Raw genomic sequence first — 15,340 nt, forward strand, 5'->3', positions numbered from 1 at the left:
TCCTCTTGCTGATGCTTCTCCATATGTTAAGTAATCATTAATGTCTATTTTCTCCTTCCCTGATATGCATTTATATAGCATTATCATGTCACCTCTTTCCCTTCTCTCCTGTAGTGTTGGTAGATTCAGTTTATTTAGTCTTTCTTCGTAGCTTAGGTCCCTTAAGTTTGGTATCCATCTTGTAGCGGCCCTTTGAACTTTTTCAATCTTGTCTATGTGTTTTTTGAGATGAGGGCTTCAGACTACTGATGCATACTCCAGGGTTGGTCTAATGAATGATGTTGTTATCCTTCTTAGCATGTCTTCATTTATGTATGTGAATGCTATTCTTCATATTTGCAAGCAGTGTATACATGTTCCGTACCTTCTCGCTGATGTGGTCAGCCGGAGATAGTCTGTTATTGATAATCACGCTTAGGTCCTTCTCTCTTTCTGATGTGTATAGGGTTTTATTTCCTAACGTATAATCCCAACCAGGTCTTTTTCCACTTTTTCCAAACTTGATTACATGACACTTGTCCATATTGAATTCCATTTGCCATGTATTGCTCCATTCATGAAGTTTATTTAATTCTTCTTGTAGCTCTTTACAAGAGTCTGTGTTAGTAATTCTCCTTTGTATTTTTGCATCATCTGCAAACATATTCAGATAGCTTTCATTTCCAGTGTTACTGTTTATATCATTTATATACACTAAAAACATGATTGGTGCCAGCACTGAACCCTGTGGTACTCCACTAGTCACTTCTTTCCATGATGAGTAGTTTCCCCTTAGTACTGTTCTCATTTCTCTTTTTATGAGAAAATCTTGCATCCAACTAAACAGTTTGCCTCGAATTCCTCCTTGATGGTACAGTTTCCATAAAAGTCTTTGGTGTGGTACTGTGCCATATGCTTTCTTGAAATCTAAATAGATACTGTCCACCCATCCTTCTCTTTCCTGTATTGGTGTTTGTTACTCAGTCGTAGTTGCTCAACAGATTAGTAACACATGATTTTCCTTTTCTGAAACCAAACAGTCTTTCTGTTATCATACTGTGTTCTTCTGGATGATTTACCTACGCTTTTCTTATAAGCTTTTCTAATACCTTGCTTACAACACTGGTCAGTGATACTGGTCGGTAGTTGAGTGGATTTTGTCTATTTCCTTTCTTGAATAAGGGGACAGTATTTGCTTTCTTCCAAATATCAGGTAGTTTACCTTGACTCAAGGATTTCTTGAAAATTTAAAATAATGGTTTACCTAACTCCTTTGCACATTCTCGTATTACCTAACATGAAATTTCATCAGGACCACTTGCTTTTCCTCTTTCTAATTTACTTAACTCCTCCTGTATTACTTTTTCTGATATTTGTACATCTGGTAGTATATGTGGACATTCATGTTCCACATAGTCCCTCTCAAAAATTTTTTCTTCTGTAAAAACTAATCGGAAATTCTTATTTAGCGCTTCACAAATATCTTTCTCTTGTGTATAGGTGATTATGTTCCACATAGTCCCTCTCAAAATTTTTTTCTTCTGTAAAAACTAATTGAAAATTCTTATTTAGCGCTTGACAAATATCTTTCTCTTGTGTGTAGGTGATTCTCTCGTCCGTAATGGATTGTATTATATCTTTTACTTTGGTTTTGCTTCTGATGTAGCTGTAAAATAGCTTTGGTTGGTCTCTACTTTTATTTATTATATCCTCCTCAAACTGTTTTTGGGCTTCCCTCCTTATTCTTGTATAATCGTTTCTTGCCTGTTTGTAATTATTATACGCCCTTTCACTATTGTGTCTTCTGTATCTATTCCACAACAAATCTCTTCTTTCTTCTGATTTTTTACATTCTGTATTGAACCATTTCTGTATTTTCTTATCTGCTTCTTTGTGCTGTGGGATGTACTTCTGGACTCCTATTTCATAAAATTCACAGAATTTTTTATATACAGCATTTAAATCTTGTCCTCTAAGCTCATTTTCCCAATCAACCTCTAAGAAATACTTCTTTAGGTCTTGATAATTTCCCTTTTTATAGTTTAGGCTCTTTTTGTAACTTTCATTGCTGTTAACTATGTCATATGCTATCCTGAAGTTGTAATTTAGTATTGCAAGATCGCTTTTGCCGAGTGGAGGGTGATATATTAAACTGTCATTATCATTTTCTTGCCTAGTAAATATTAGATCTAGCATTGAAGGTACAACTACATCGAGTCCTCTTTTTCTGGTGGTTTCCCTCACATGTTGCCTTAGGAAAAACTCTTGCACGAGATCTAGGAGCTTTTGGTCCCAACAGCTTTCTTGGCTAGTTATATCTAGAGTATTCCAATTTATATTTGTATTAAATTCTCCAGTTAGTATAATTCTTTCCGATTTCTCTTCCATTTTATGTAGTAATGATCTTAAACTCTGAATTGTACTCTCTGCCAGGTCCTCATATTCGTCTCTTTCCCATGTGTTTGATCTGGGTGGCATGTACAAATTGGCTACAATTACCTTCCCTTCAGATGTGTTGATCTCTACTGCAATCAGTTCTACTTGTGTTGGTATATCTAGTTTTATTTCATTGACTTTTAGATTTTTCTTAGTTAATATTATAATTCCTCCTCCTTTTTTTAAATTTGTCTCTTCTCCATATATTGTATTCCTCTAAGTTTAGTATGTCATTGGATATCCTTGGTGCTAATTTTGTTTCAGTTAGGCATATTATATGTGGTTCATTTTCTCTGACATAATCATTCATCACTAGTAATTTAGATACCATTCCATCCACATTTGAGGACATGAACTTTATCATCTTGTTTATATACTTGTCATGACATGGTTCTACTGCCTTCCTCCTTTTTATTCCCTCCTGTTTGTGTACCACTTTCGTACCTGCAATCCTATTACTTTGTAAAAAAAAAAAAAAGTGTTCTCCTCTTCTGATCTTCCCTGATTTTTTGTTTTTGCTTCCTCCCTCTTCCCTTTCAGTAATTCCAGGTCCTTTTGTGTTAGGCATCTTTTTATCCATACATTTTTGTAACTCCTCTTTTTCCATATGATTCTTTGCATTTTTTAGTATCTCCTCCACAGTGTTTACACTCTGGAAAGTTACCTTTAAAGGTCTTGTCTTGCTTTTCTCGTATTTCCCTAACCTTTTGTGTGTGTGTGTGTGTGTGTGTGTGTGTGTGTGTGTGTGTGTGTGTGTGTGTGTGTGTGTAATTCACCGGGTCGGTCAGGATCACTTGATGGTCGTGATCGTCAGCTTTTACCCTCCCGGAAGGGAGCTGAGAGCTCATATATTCCGATCTAAGGGCAAGGCTGTGACCTTCACACACGCACACACCCGTCCCCTTGCTCAAGGGGGACAAAAACCACCCACTTCGTCAGTGAAACTTTGCGCAACCTGAGCGAAGCGCGAACTCCCGTCCACCAGTTGGCAAGCGAGAACGTTACCACTGCTCGTGTGTGTGTGTGTGTGTGTGTGTGTGTGTGTGTGTGTGTGTGTGTGTGTGTGGTTTAAGCACAGAGGAAGTGGGTCTGGGTGGGAGGGTGCTGATATTGGTGCTGTGCCTGTTAATGGTGAAAAATGAAGTGTGTGATTGGCGTGGATGTGGCTGGAAGTCGCTAGCTCGAGCCCTGCACATAGGCTTCACTGGCCGATGGTCGCTGGCATGATGGCATAGGAGCAGATCATGCCGTTGGCAGCATCCAGTGCGACTAAGCAGCCGGAAACTGATGCCCAATTGCTTACCCCTGAGGGGGAGGGGTTTAGAAAAGGTTACCTAAACATTTGCTGCTCTGCACCACCTGGGCAGATAACAGCGTCTGTCAAGGCATCCCACATTGTGATCGAAAAATCAAAAGAATCCCTCTGATTCTTGCTACCTGAAATATAGGCTATGAACCTTGCTTGATACTGACTACGACACAAGACCACACCGTAGAACTGCCCTTATTGCCCATGAACTGAAAAGATATAAAACTGACATTGCTGCCTTGTCTGAGACTAGACCCTTACGAGAAGGGTATACCTATTTTTGAAGGCGTACCCAGACATTGTAAGAAGAAACTATGTGTTGGTTTCGCAATGCGAAGCAACCTTCCCCAGAATATCCAAGAAACACCTGTGGATATATTAGAGAGGCTGATGTTCTGGTGCATACCACTCTCTGAAGGCCAATATGCAACACTCACCAGTGCTTATGCCCCAACGCTTGATTCTGAGGACACCGTCAAAGATTCCTTTTATGACTCTTTGGATGCTACTATTTGTTCAATACCACCTAATTACAAACTGATCCTGCTTGGAGATTTTAATGCCAGAGTAGGAAAAGATAATCACCTTCAGCAAGGCATTACAGGCTGCCATGGTGTTGGTAAAATGAACAGCAATGGCCTTAGACTGCTCTCCCTATGCTCAGAACACAGTCTGGTCATCTTCAACACCATCTTTCAACTCAAGAATAAACACAAGACCACATGGATGCACCCACGATCTAGACATTGGCTCCTAATTGACTATGTCATTGTAAGGCAGCAAGATCAAAGAGAAGTTCTTTTAACCCGATCTGTGAGAGGTGTCGAATGCTCCACAGACCATAACCTTATAGTCACCAAACTGCTGTTAGTCATAAGCCCACAAATGAGCTGCAGAGCATCCACCAAGAAACTAAACTGTAGTAGCTTAAAGAATGTGGCAACGTGTAACATCCTCTGCAACACAGTTACGGAGAAACTTTCTCAGTGCCCACCACATGATCCAAACGACAATGCAACAAACCTGGAGCCAGAGTGGCTAAACATTAAGACACTGCTCCAAAGCACTGCAGAAGAAACCCCAGGCTTCTCCACTCACTGCCATAAAGACTTGTTTGATGAAAATGTTGAGGGCATATATGACCTTCTTGCAATGAAGAATAGAGCACATAACCCTTAAACTAAATTCCAGAATCTCTAAAGTGAAACCCAGAGAAAAATGCATGACGTGGAAGGTAAATGGTGGACTGGGCAAGCAAAAGAGCTGCAAAGACTGGCTGATATTATCGACCATCATGGGTTCTACAAATCCATTAAAACCATCTATGGGCCAACCAAATACAACGTAAACCCTGTTCGATCAGCCGAAGAAGAGATCCTGAAAGACAGGAAAGCAATCCTAGAAAGATGGGCACACTTCAACACCTTACTGAATTAAAGAAACCCAGTGGAGCATAATATCCTTGATAACATCCCAAATATCTCTCAAGCGGCAGATCTAGATGTCCCACCTACTCTTGCGGAAATTGTTCAGGCCATTCGATCTCTTAAAAAATAACAAAAGCCCTGGCTTTGATGGCATAGCATCTGAACGGAGCAAAGAGGGTGGCTAGTTACTTCATCAGTGCCTCCATGATCTCATACTGACTATCTGGAACCAAGAACAAATTCCATCTGAATGGCTTACATCTGATATTGTAACCATCTACAAGAAGAAAGAGGACTGCTCAAATTGTGACAACAGCAGAGGCATCTCCCTCCTTGTGAATGCCAGTAAAGTACTAGCCAAGACAGTGTTAACCAGATTGACAAAACATTTGACTGTCACCACTACCTGAAACACAATGTGGATTTCGGAAGGAACGAAGTACCTGTGATATGATCTTTGTTGCCCAACAGATGCAAGAGAAATGCCACGAGCAAAACCGTGACATGTATATTGCATTCATCTACCTTGCACAAGCATTTGACACTGTCAACAGAGAACTTTTATGTAATACTTTGTCAAAATTTGGAGTTCCAAACAAATTTCTTACCATCCTGACAAGTGCATGACAACAAGAATGCCCGTGTGTCCGCAGGTGGGAGCAAATCTTAACCCTTCAAAGTGGATGTGAGCGTAAAGTAAGGATGTATCCTGGATCCCGTCATTTTCAACATCTATCTCACTGCAGTTACCCTTTTAAGTCGCCAGCAAGTGAACCCTGACGATGGAATAAAAATCCAATTCCGTCTAGACGGTGACTTATTTAATCTCAGACGTCTTCAAGCACAATCAAAGACTGAAATAGCTCATTTCCTAGAGCTGCAATATGCTGATGTCTGTTCTGTCTTTGTACATACCCCAGAAGCCCTACAACAGCCTCATACCATCATTTCCAACAGATATCATGAAATAGGTCTCCGAATAAATGTCAATAAAACAGAAATTAAATATCTGAGAAACAACAAAATGGCTGCCAAAGGTTAACTAGTTTTTATCGCCAGCCTTTAGCACCATTATATCTAATGAAAGGCTTGAGCTATCAGCATGAAACCTTCAGGGTATCAAGATATGTCTAAAATCTTGACCTTGGCCAAGAGCATAATTGGCGGGCCATTAGCATTCGGCTTCCGAATGCTTTTCTATCATTTTTACCAAAAAAGGAACCATATAACCAATATTCGGCTCAGTTGATGGTCAGGTGTTGTGAATGAAATGCGCGCTCCCGCCATCAAACCCCCCCTCCCCACTGCGGAGCAGCAGCCCCACCCCCTTCCCAGGAGGACACCACAGTGGGCCAGGTAAACACGATGCAGACTCGGAGCAAGACGGGCCCAGGTATGCCCCGGCCCTATGTCCCTCTTCCCCTCAACTTGCCCAACCATGACGTCGCAGTGATGGCCAACTACATCTCGGCCGGACCAGCCTTTGCCAGGATCTGGGTGAGACTGCTCCAGATACAGTCCCAGGCAGCATCGCAGTAACGGCCACTGTACATACCGGGGAAGGACGTCCGCTGTAAGCCCTTCAGTTGTTTCCCCCTGCAGCACCGCGGTAACTGCCACTGTATGTGCCAGGGAAGGGACGGCCACTGTACGCCCTTCTGCTGCAGCCACATCTGGAGCCCACCTTGGCATGACGGCCACTATACGCACGCCGACAGGCAGAAGTAGGAAAGATGGAACTGCGGCGACAGCCATTGTATGCGCCGGGGAGGGAACGGCCACTGTACGTCCCTCATCCACCTCCTCCTCCTCCTCCTACGGGAGAAGCACCACGGTAACGGCCACTGTATTTACCGGGGAGGGAACGGCCACTGTATGTCCTACAGTTGTTTCCCCCTGCAGCACCGCGGTAACTGCCACTGTATGTGCCAGGGAAGGGACGGCCACTGTACGCCCTTCTGCTGCAGCCATATCTGGAGCCCACCTTGGCATGACGGCTACTGTACACATGCCAACAGGCAGAAGTAGGAGAGATGGAACTGCGGCGACAGCCATTGTACGTGCTGGGGAGGGAACGGCCACTGTACGTCCCTCATCCACCTCCTCCTCCTCCTCCTACGGGAGAAGCACCGTGGTAACGGCCACTGTATGTACCGGGGAGGGAACGGCCGCTGTAAGCCCTTCAGTTGTTTCCCCCTGCAGCACCGTGGTAACTGCCACTGTATGTGCCAGGGAAGGGACGGCCACTGTACGCCCTTCTGCTGCAGCCACATCTGGAGCCCACCTTGGCGTGATGGCCACTGTACGCACGCCGACAGGCAGAAGTAGGAGAGATGGAACTGCGGCGACAGCCATTGTACACGCCGGGGAGGGAACGGCCACTGGACGTCCCTCATCCACCTCCTCCTCCTCCTCCAACGGGAGAAGCACCGCGGTAATGGCCACTGTATGTACCGGGGAGGGAATGGCCACTATATGTCCCTCAGGTACTTCCCGTCGGGCAGGCAGACCCGCAGTGATGGCCACTGTATGTGCCAGGGAGGGAACAGCCACTGTACGTCCCTCATCTGCCTCTTTCTCCTTTGGGAGCAGCACCGTGGTTACAGCCACTGTACTTACCGGGGAAGGAATGGCCACTGTACATTCTTCTGCTGCTATCCCAAGGGCCTGTGGAACCATAGCAATGGCCACTGTACGTGCCGGGGAAGGGAGGGCCACTGTACGCCCTTCGTCCACAGTCCCAAGGGCTCTCCCATCGGAAAAGGTTCCTGGCGGCCCACTCTCCAGCCGGAGGCCACGCAGAATGCCCTTCTGTCTCTCCCTCCAGGTGTGGTTCCCCACAGGTGCTGCTGTTCAAGGAGTGGTGGCGAGGTCTGATACCTGAAGGCAGGATCCACACCCTTCAGCCTGCCCCTGGATGACACCTGGCCCTAACGGATGCCCCATGGACAAGGTGCCGCAGTCAACCCCTGACGGCGCCCCAACTTAGAGGCGACCACAGCCCCCGGCTTCCCAGGGACACTCCCCGGACCCCAGGCCGGGACTGCCCTGATCCCACTCACCGCTGGCCCCCTGTCCACAGTAAGAAGCGGCAGGCCCGGCTCCTGACACTGTTTGGCCCCAGCCCCAAGGGCCACTCCCCAGGTCGAGGCCCCGACAAGAGAGGGCCTCCCTGTATCCCGGACCTGACACGTGCCCGGACCGTGACGCCCCCAGTAGCAGTTCCGTGCCTCCTACGGGAGGGCTTACCTGTGGGGCTCTCTCCGACCCCCAGGTGCCACCTTGACTAAGACCAGACACCGGCAGCCCCAGTGACGACACAGTGAGATCTCAGTGTTGTGCCAAAGACCTGCAAGTGACAGTGCCCGTATATTCCAAAGACAGTGAGGCCGTGAATACCAACCGTGAAAGTGTCTCTAACCTAACGTAACCAATATGCTGTGTCAATACCTAAGTTCAAGGGACTAGAGTAATATATAAGTGCTGTGGCGATACGTAAGTTCAACAGACCAGTATACTATATAAGGACTGAGGAAATAGGATTGTATGAACTGTCACCAACCCCTTTGTATTATGCCATTGTATGTATATTGTAAGGGAATTTGGATTAAGGCAATATATGTGTTAACGTGTCCTGCCGACTTTTTATGCCCTGTTCCTCTGTTAAGTGTTCTAGTTCCGTCTCGAAAGAGAACCCCGCTCAGTCGCTGGTGTCTTTAGGACGAGAAGTCGCCTTAAAAACATCCAGTATAACAGTGAAATTAAAGGATAAATGTGACAAGTAACCAAGGAGGCTCATTTCTACCTCATAACTAAAGCTCATAGAACTGCACATAGCAACGGCTTAGTAGTCAAGTTTGAGCAGTTCAGTTCCGACAGATAAACACCCGCCATAGCGTTCGTTACAAGGCCAATCAAAGCAGTTGCGAGCGACGTAAGGAAGGTTACGAAAACAAATACTGGGAGTTTCAGATATCGTACTGCCTAAGAATCTTCAGCACTTTTCTTGCAAATAATCACACTGGCGATGTGTTTGTACTGTATACGAGCGCTATTGACTACTAATTGCATTATATAATTGTAAGCAATTCCTTGGCACCAACCATCACCACTGTTTACCCAAGGCTGTTCTCGCAACGTGAGCCGAATCTTATCATCTTATCTCCTCCTCCACGTTCTGATTTATATGGTTCAGGTACTTACAAATAACCAAACCTTGGAAGACACATTCAAGGCTACACAATTCCACCTTCTTTTGTTGTATAAGTAATCTGTACATTTTAACAGCAATAAGTATTTCAATCAATCAATCAACTTTATTTTTAGTGTACACGAAAGAAATAAAAAGTTTGGCTACACTTTATGTGCACATCCACGTGTTTAAGCATGTGCCGTATGGTGTCATGCATGGCATGTTAACTTTTCTGATATATTAACTCAAAATTTAATGGTTGGTAATATGCAGGAAAAAACGAAGTTGTTTTAGTACGTTGGGCTACTGATTAAGCAGCAGTGTTGATAAAACCGTATTGGTTGAGTCGTTTAGCAGATGTCGACACAGTTCTGAAAGTTTGCATACAATAAAATTATCAAAAATAGCATTGAAGATTTCATTATTACCAACTAAAGTATGTGGTCAAAATCACATGCATTCCGTACTCATATCCACCACTCAACAGTGACTGATCCTATCGCATGCATATCGTATAAAAAACAAAATTTCTGTGGAACTATTACACAATGAGAGTGGCAAATAAGGGGGATGATGTGCGAGAGAGGAGTGGTTGGCAACAGTGGTCGACCAGCTGGCGGGACAGCTTCTGCTATACACCATTATGGCTCGGGTATTGCTCTCCTCTCTCTTCACATTTACCCCGAGGACTTCCGCTCTCCATCTCCTTAGATCCTCTCCCGCGTGGAATCATGCCCCCAGATACCTAAGCACCACGAAGAGCCTATTATCAGGTGAGATCATAAAACCGTGCTGGAAAATAGAACAAATATAGTGTAGGGTGGTTGAGTTGGTGCAGTTCAGCCTTAAGCCGTTGAGGGTACACATGCTGTCCTTTACCGCCCAAGGGCAAGTGTATATTAATGCTCCGTAAGGGGTCATGGATATGTTGTTGTGAAGAATACATGCATTGGAGGTGGCAGGAATAAAAATATCGGTTAGAGTGTAAGTTGTTAGCTACCGGGACGTGCATGTTGAGCTTCATCCTTACGTATTATAATATGCAGTTGCAAGACGATGCGGTGTGTATACGTTAGACACATGACACGGGTTTAGAGCAATTCCAGCAAATTTTGAATGAGTTCAGAAGCATAAGTATGCTTTGTGGTGTATATGTAGGTTTTGTAATTTAGCCAGATGTGGGCGTAGGGTTCAGAGCTTATTAGTATTTCAATAAGTTTTTGTGATGAGTTAGCTGCCTCCATTCAGTCGGCTTTCATAGGTAATATTGCCCTGTGATCATAGGAAATTTTACCCAGTGATGTTTTCATGCTAGCACTGGTAGATTAAGTATTGTAACATATACCACTACTGCTACCGGTATGCAGTACATTTATCATTGTGGATGTTACATTTGTGTTCATACAGGTGCTGTGGTTGAGTGGATTTTTAAACATTTTTAAATTGGTTAGCATGCCCCTCTGTCATTCGCACTTTGCCAGATTGCTATTGTATCAACCACTTCACAATCCCAAGCTTTCTCATTGCCCACAACCACTTCTCTAGGGTCTCTGTCAAAGGCCTTCTCTAAATCTACAAAAACAAGTACAGTTCCCTTTTCTTTCCTGTATATTTTTCCTGAAGCTGTCGAACAATGAATATGGCATCAGTGGTCTCTTTGCCTGACGTAAACCCAAACTGCATCACATCAATATTTACTCTTTCTCTAATCATACTGGTACCTTCTAGAACTCTCTCTATGACATTCATTATCTGGTCTAAAAGCTTTATGCTTCAGTAATTTCCTCTTTCCAGGGTGTCACCCTTCCTCTTGTACACATTTACAATTACACTCTTCAGCCAGTCATCTGGGACGAAACACTCAATCCATCTATCCATCCATCATCCAATCCTGTGTTGCCCCATGAAGAGCGGAGGAGCCCGGGGCTAGGCAAGTTGGTCCCGAGACTTAAGATTTGATTGACCAGCCTCACTCATCCCTGAATGACATTACATGAGCATTAAACCCCAACCACCCCATGAATATAAACCTACGCAGACTCAATCCGACTGGAGTGCCTTAGTTACCCACTGAACCACCAGGTGCCATAATTTGGTTATATGGCTACCACCCAGCGTAGTAAATGGTTTCCTGGTGTACAAGAAACCATTTGGCTTATCACTCAGTGCAAAGTCGCCCATAGGTTGAAGGAAGGGGAAAGAATGAAAGAAAGACAGAAGAGGGAGTGTCAAGTCACCCTTAGGCAGAATGATGTGGAAAGAATGACAATAGGAAGGAAGGATGAGAGGAAAGGGCAGACACCCAAAGCAGCACTGCATCGAGTGAGTGGATGGTGAGTGCCCCCACAACACACTCAATTATAATGGTATTTATCAGGTCAGTGATTAACCTCACTCCTATATCACCTGAGGCTTTCAACATTTCAGCAGTCAACCCTGTTACACCTGCTACCTTCCCCACCTACATCCTGCCTATTGCCTTACTCACAGTAGCAGCATCAATCAAAGGCCAAGGGTCAAACACTGGATCTGCTGGTTCCAAACCTTCCCTGTCCCAGTCAAACTCCTCATTCAACAACCGGCAGTAATGCTCTTTCCATGTGTCTTTAATATCCCCACTGTTCACCGCAACCCTTCCTTCTTCTTTCTTCACACACTGCTCACCTATGATATCTCTATTCTCCTTCCTCATCTGATTTGCCACCTTAAAAATCATGTTCTTCCCTTCCACACAATTTAAGTTACCATATCAAGTAAAAGTCTCTGTGACTCAGACTTTTCCTTGTAAACCTTTTTTCTAGCCCTACACTTGACAGCAAAGTATTCCTCTTTGTTGCCACCCCTCTTCCATTCCCAAAATTTCCTTCCCCCCCCCCTCATAACAGCAGATTCTACACCCTCATCCCACCACCAAGTCACTTTTATGTCTTGGTGGGCCTCTTGTCCATCCACATACTGAATCAGTAACTCTCAAGAGGTTGGTCTTGAGGGCTCTGTGCTGTTCATTAACACATTTGTCCTCATCTCCCTGTTCACCCACAACTCACCTCAGCTCATTATAGAAGGCATCCCTTACTGCTTGGTTTTTGAACTTCCATATTTCACTCCTAGGAGCAAAGGTCCTCTTTTTCATCACCCGTTCCTTATGCACCCTATCACATATCAGTAACTTGTGTTGCAGCACACACTTCTCACTCCTTATGACTTTAACATCCCTCACTAACCTCCTATCAGCCCTCCTGACCAGGAAATAGTCTATCTGGCAGCTATTTCCCCAAGACTTGTGCATAATCAACCTACTCTTTCTTTTCCTAAAATGTGTGTTGCACCCAGTCATGTTCATTGCCTCCCCAAACTCGAGTATCCTTTCCCCTTCCTCATTTCTTGTACCATATGCATGTCCCCCATGTACTCCTTCATATTCTTGAGCTCCATCACCTACGTGACCATTTAAATACTCCTCCCCTCCAGTACTACAATTTCATCGTCCTCCATACCACTTACTACACGTACAGGTATTGTCATCCCAAAATTTATCCTTTTCTACCTCAACCAGGCCTGCCTGTGGAACATATGCTGATATAATTGCAGACACCATCCTATTGAACAAAGTTTTCACAGCTATTATTCTATCACTTATCTCATAACATTCATGACATACTGTATTCCAACTATTTCTCCCTAACCAAAACACCACACCCCCATATCCATCCATCCTACCCTGCCAAAACAACTTATAGTAACAATCTCTCCCAGCAGTCTTTCTGGCTGATCCACCCCTGTAGTGGACTTCTTGCACACATCCCACATCCTCCCACCTCCTACTCATTACCTTGAACACATCCCCTGCTCTGCCTTTCAAACTTCCCACATTTCACGAAGCCACTCTGATCCCCTTGGGTGATTTAATGTTCCCAGGCCTGCTTTAAATTACATTTTTTAACATGGTCATAATCAGTAAGTTAAGAAGGGAGAGACATGCCATAGGCCCCACCCATTGCACAGTCTCAGGCCCAGGCAATGGATCAGGGACCCCTAGCCCCCCAGCCTTGACCAATGTCTGTGGTAGTGACCTTGGAGCACCCTGCCAGGATAGCTACAGGGACACCCTCCAAGCTCGCCATGGCACTGTAACTGTCTCACCATTATACACCCATTGATAGGGCAACCTCCTGGGGTGCTACTCCCAGGTTTGGGCCTCTCTCTAATGGGCAGAAGCCGCAGCCTGGGAATCTCAATGCCCTGTACCCTCTAGCACAGGTTCAAGCCCCATCTCACCTCGGCCCCATGATCTATGCTGGCAGAGCCTTTGTCACGTCTCCCCTCAAAAGGTCTGCCACTAGGTAGCGGAGGCAAAGTTTTCTGGCCGTGTGCCCTTGCTGGCGTCAACTCCTGTGATGTAGTGGGGTACATTGTGTGATATGTAAAGTGCGTAGTGTATAAGATAGTTAGAGGAAGTGTTTGGGAAAGTATGCTGGTCTGTGCTCCATGTTAATATCACACTGGTGCTACAGGCTCCACCTCTTAGGAGGAGGCAGAATAAATGGAATGTATTATATTGCCTTATCCCCAGAGATCTAATATTATTCTATCATGATGTTGATGTGCATCACGTGATAGGGCTTGTTGTTTATCATGGTACTTGAAGCCCTATCACGTGAATTCAGAAATGGATTCCCGTGGGAGATGTTGTATGCTAATGATTTGGTGTTGATTGCAGAAAATGAAAGAGAGGCAGAGGAAAGATGTAGGAAGTGGAGAGTTGGTATGGGACACAAGAGCTTAAGAGTAAATGCAGTTAAAACAAAACTGATGGTATCTAGAGCTGGGGATGGCAGTGTCAAAGAAGAGGGAGAGTGGCCATGTGTGACTTGTCACAAGGGTGTGGGAAGTAATTCCATCTTGTGCAGTGTTTGTGATAAGTGGGTGCATAAGAGATGTAGTGGTATTAAAGGTAGACTGCAAGACAATGCTGATTTCATGTGTGCCGTGTATTGGGGAGAGCATGTGGATATTGCGAAGTGTGGAAGGATTAACTTGCTGGTGAGTGTCTTGAGTGTATGGAAGTTTTGTTATTTATGAATGTTATGTGCCGGAGGTGGGGCAGGAGCTAGCTCTGTGGCTAGAGTGAGGAGTGGTTGGAAGAAGTTCAGGGAGCTGTTGCCTCTCCTGACATTGAGAGGGCTCTCCCTCTGTGCTAATGGATTATTGTATGCAGCATGTGTTAGGAGTGTAATGCTGTATGGTAGTGAGTCCTGAGCAGGAAAAGAAGGGGATATTCGCAGTCTCAGACGTACAGAAACGGCAGTGATTAGGTTGATGTGCAGTGCGTCCTTGAGTGCAAGGCCTGGGGGGGCAAGATTTTCGATGGAGAAGTTGAGAGTTAGGATGGGCCTGGAATGTATTGGTATTGTGATGAGGAGAGGTAGATTGAGATAGTTTTGGCATGCAAAGAGGATGGGGGGTGATAATTGGGCTCAGAAAGTGAGAAGTGTCAGTGTTGGGGTAGGTTAGTGAGAGGTAGATCGAAAAAGACCTGGGATGAGGTCATTGAATGTGATCTCAGGATTAAGGTACTAAATAGGGAAACTGTCAAAGATCGAGCAGCATGCAGAGCTGCCATTACGTGACCAAGGCTGACGCATGCAAACATGTTGGAATCTTCAAAAACAGAAATGACCATCATCATCATCCTATTCCTAATAATCACCCATCGGATTAGATGCAGTAGGATCCAGAAACAAAGATTTTTTTTTTTTTTTTTTTTTTTTTTAAGGAAGAAGGAACCACAGACTGGGAGCCTTCAAATTGTTCCCTCCAAGAAATAGCACAAGCAAAGTAACAGACAGACAAATGCAAGATCTTAGGAGAACTAACGAGCAATATACCCAGTGAATTTGGCAACAAAATCATATACACTATCAGTGCCTTGAGAATCCTGGCCCCATCTCACAAGCAAGACCACCTGCACATACTTCTCTAAGCAGAAATAAGAAG

At 44.5% G+C, this 15,340-nt stretch overlaps 1 protein-coding gene across 3 annotated transcripts in view; it reads left to right on the plus strand.

The window, feature by feature from the left end:
- Nucleotides 1–9,968: 9,968 nt before the first annotated feature.
- ppl (glycine cleavage system H protein, mitochondrial) overlaps nucleotides 9,969–15,340 on the plus strand; it is a 35,614-nt gene continuing 30,242 nt past the window's right edge. For all 3 annotated transcript variants that reach the window (XM_080268184.1, XM_080268182.1, XM_080268183.1), the window contains exon 1: nucleotides 9,969–10,116. In XM_080268184.1, coding sequence (XP_080124310.1) covers nucleotides 9,987–10,116 — 130 coding nt within the window. In that variant the 5' untranslated portion in view covers nucleotides 9,969–9,986. The remainder of the gene's footprint in view (nucleotides 10,117–15,340) is intronic.

This window comes from Coenobita brevimanus, chromosome 26, assembly GCF_032717465.1.
Source record: "Coenobita brevimanus isolate Jiangsu-jjx chromosome 26, ASM3271746v2, whole genome shotgun sequence".
In the NCBI taxonomy this organism is placed as follows: domain Eukaryota; kingdom Metazoa; phylum Arthropoda; class Malacostraca; order Decapoda; family Coenobitidae; genus Coenobita; species Coenobita brevimanus.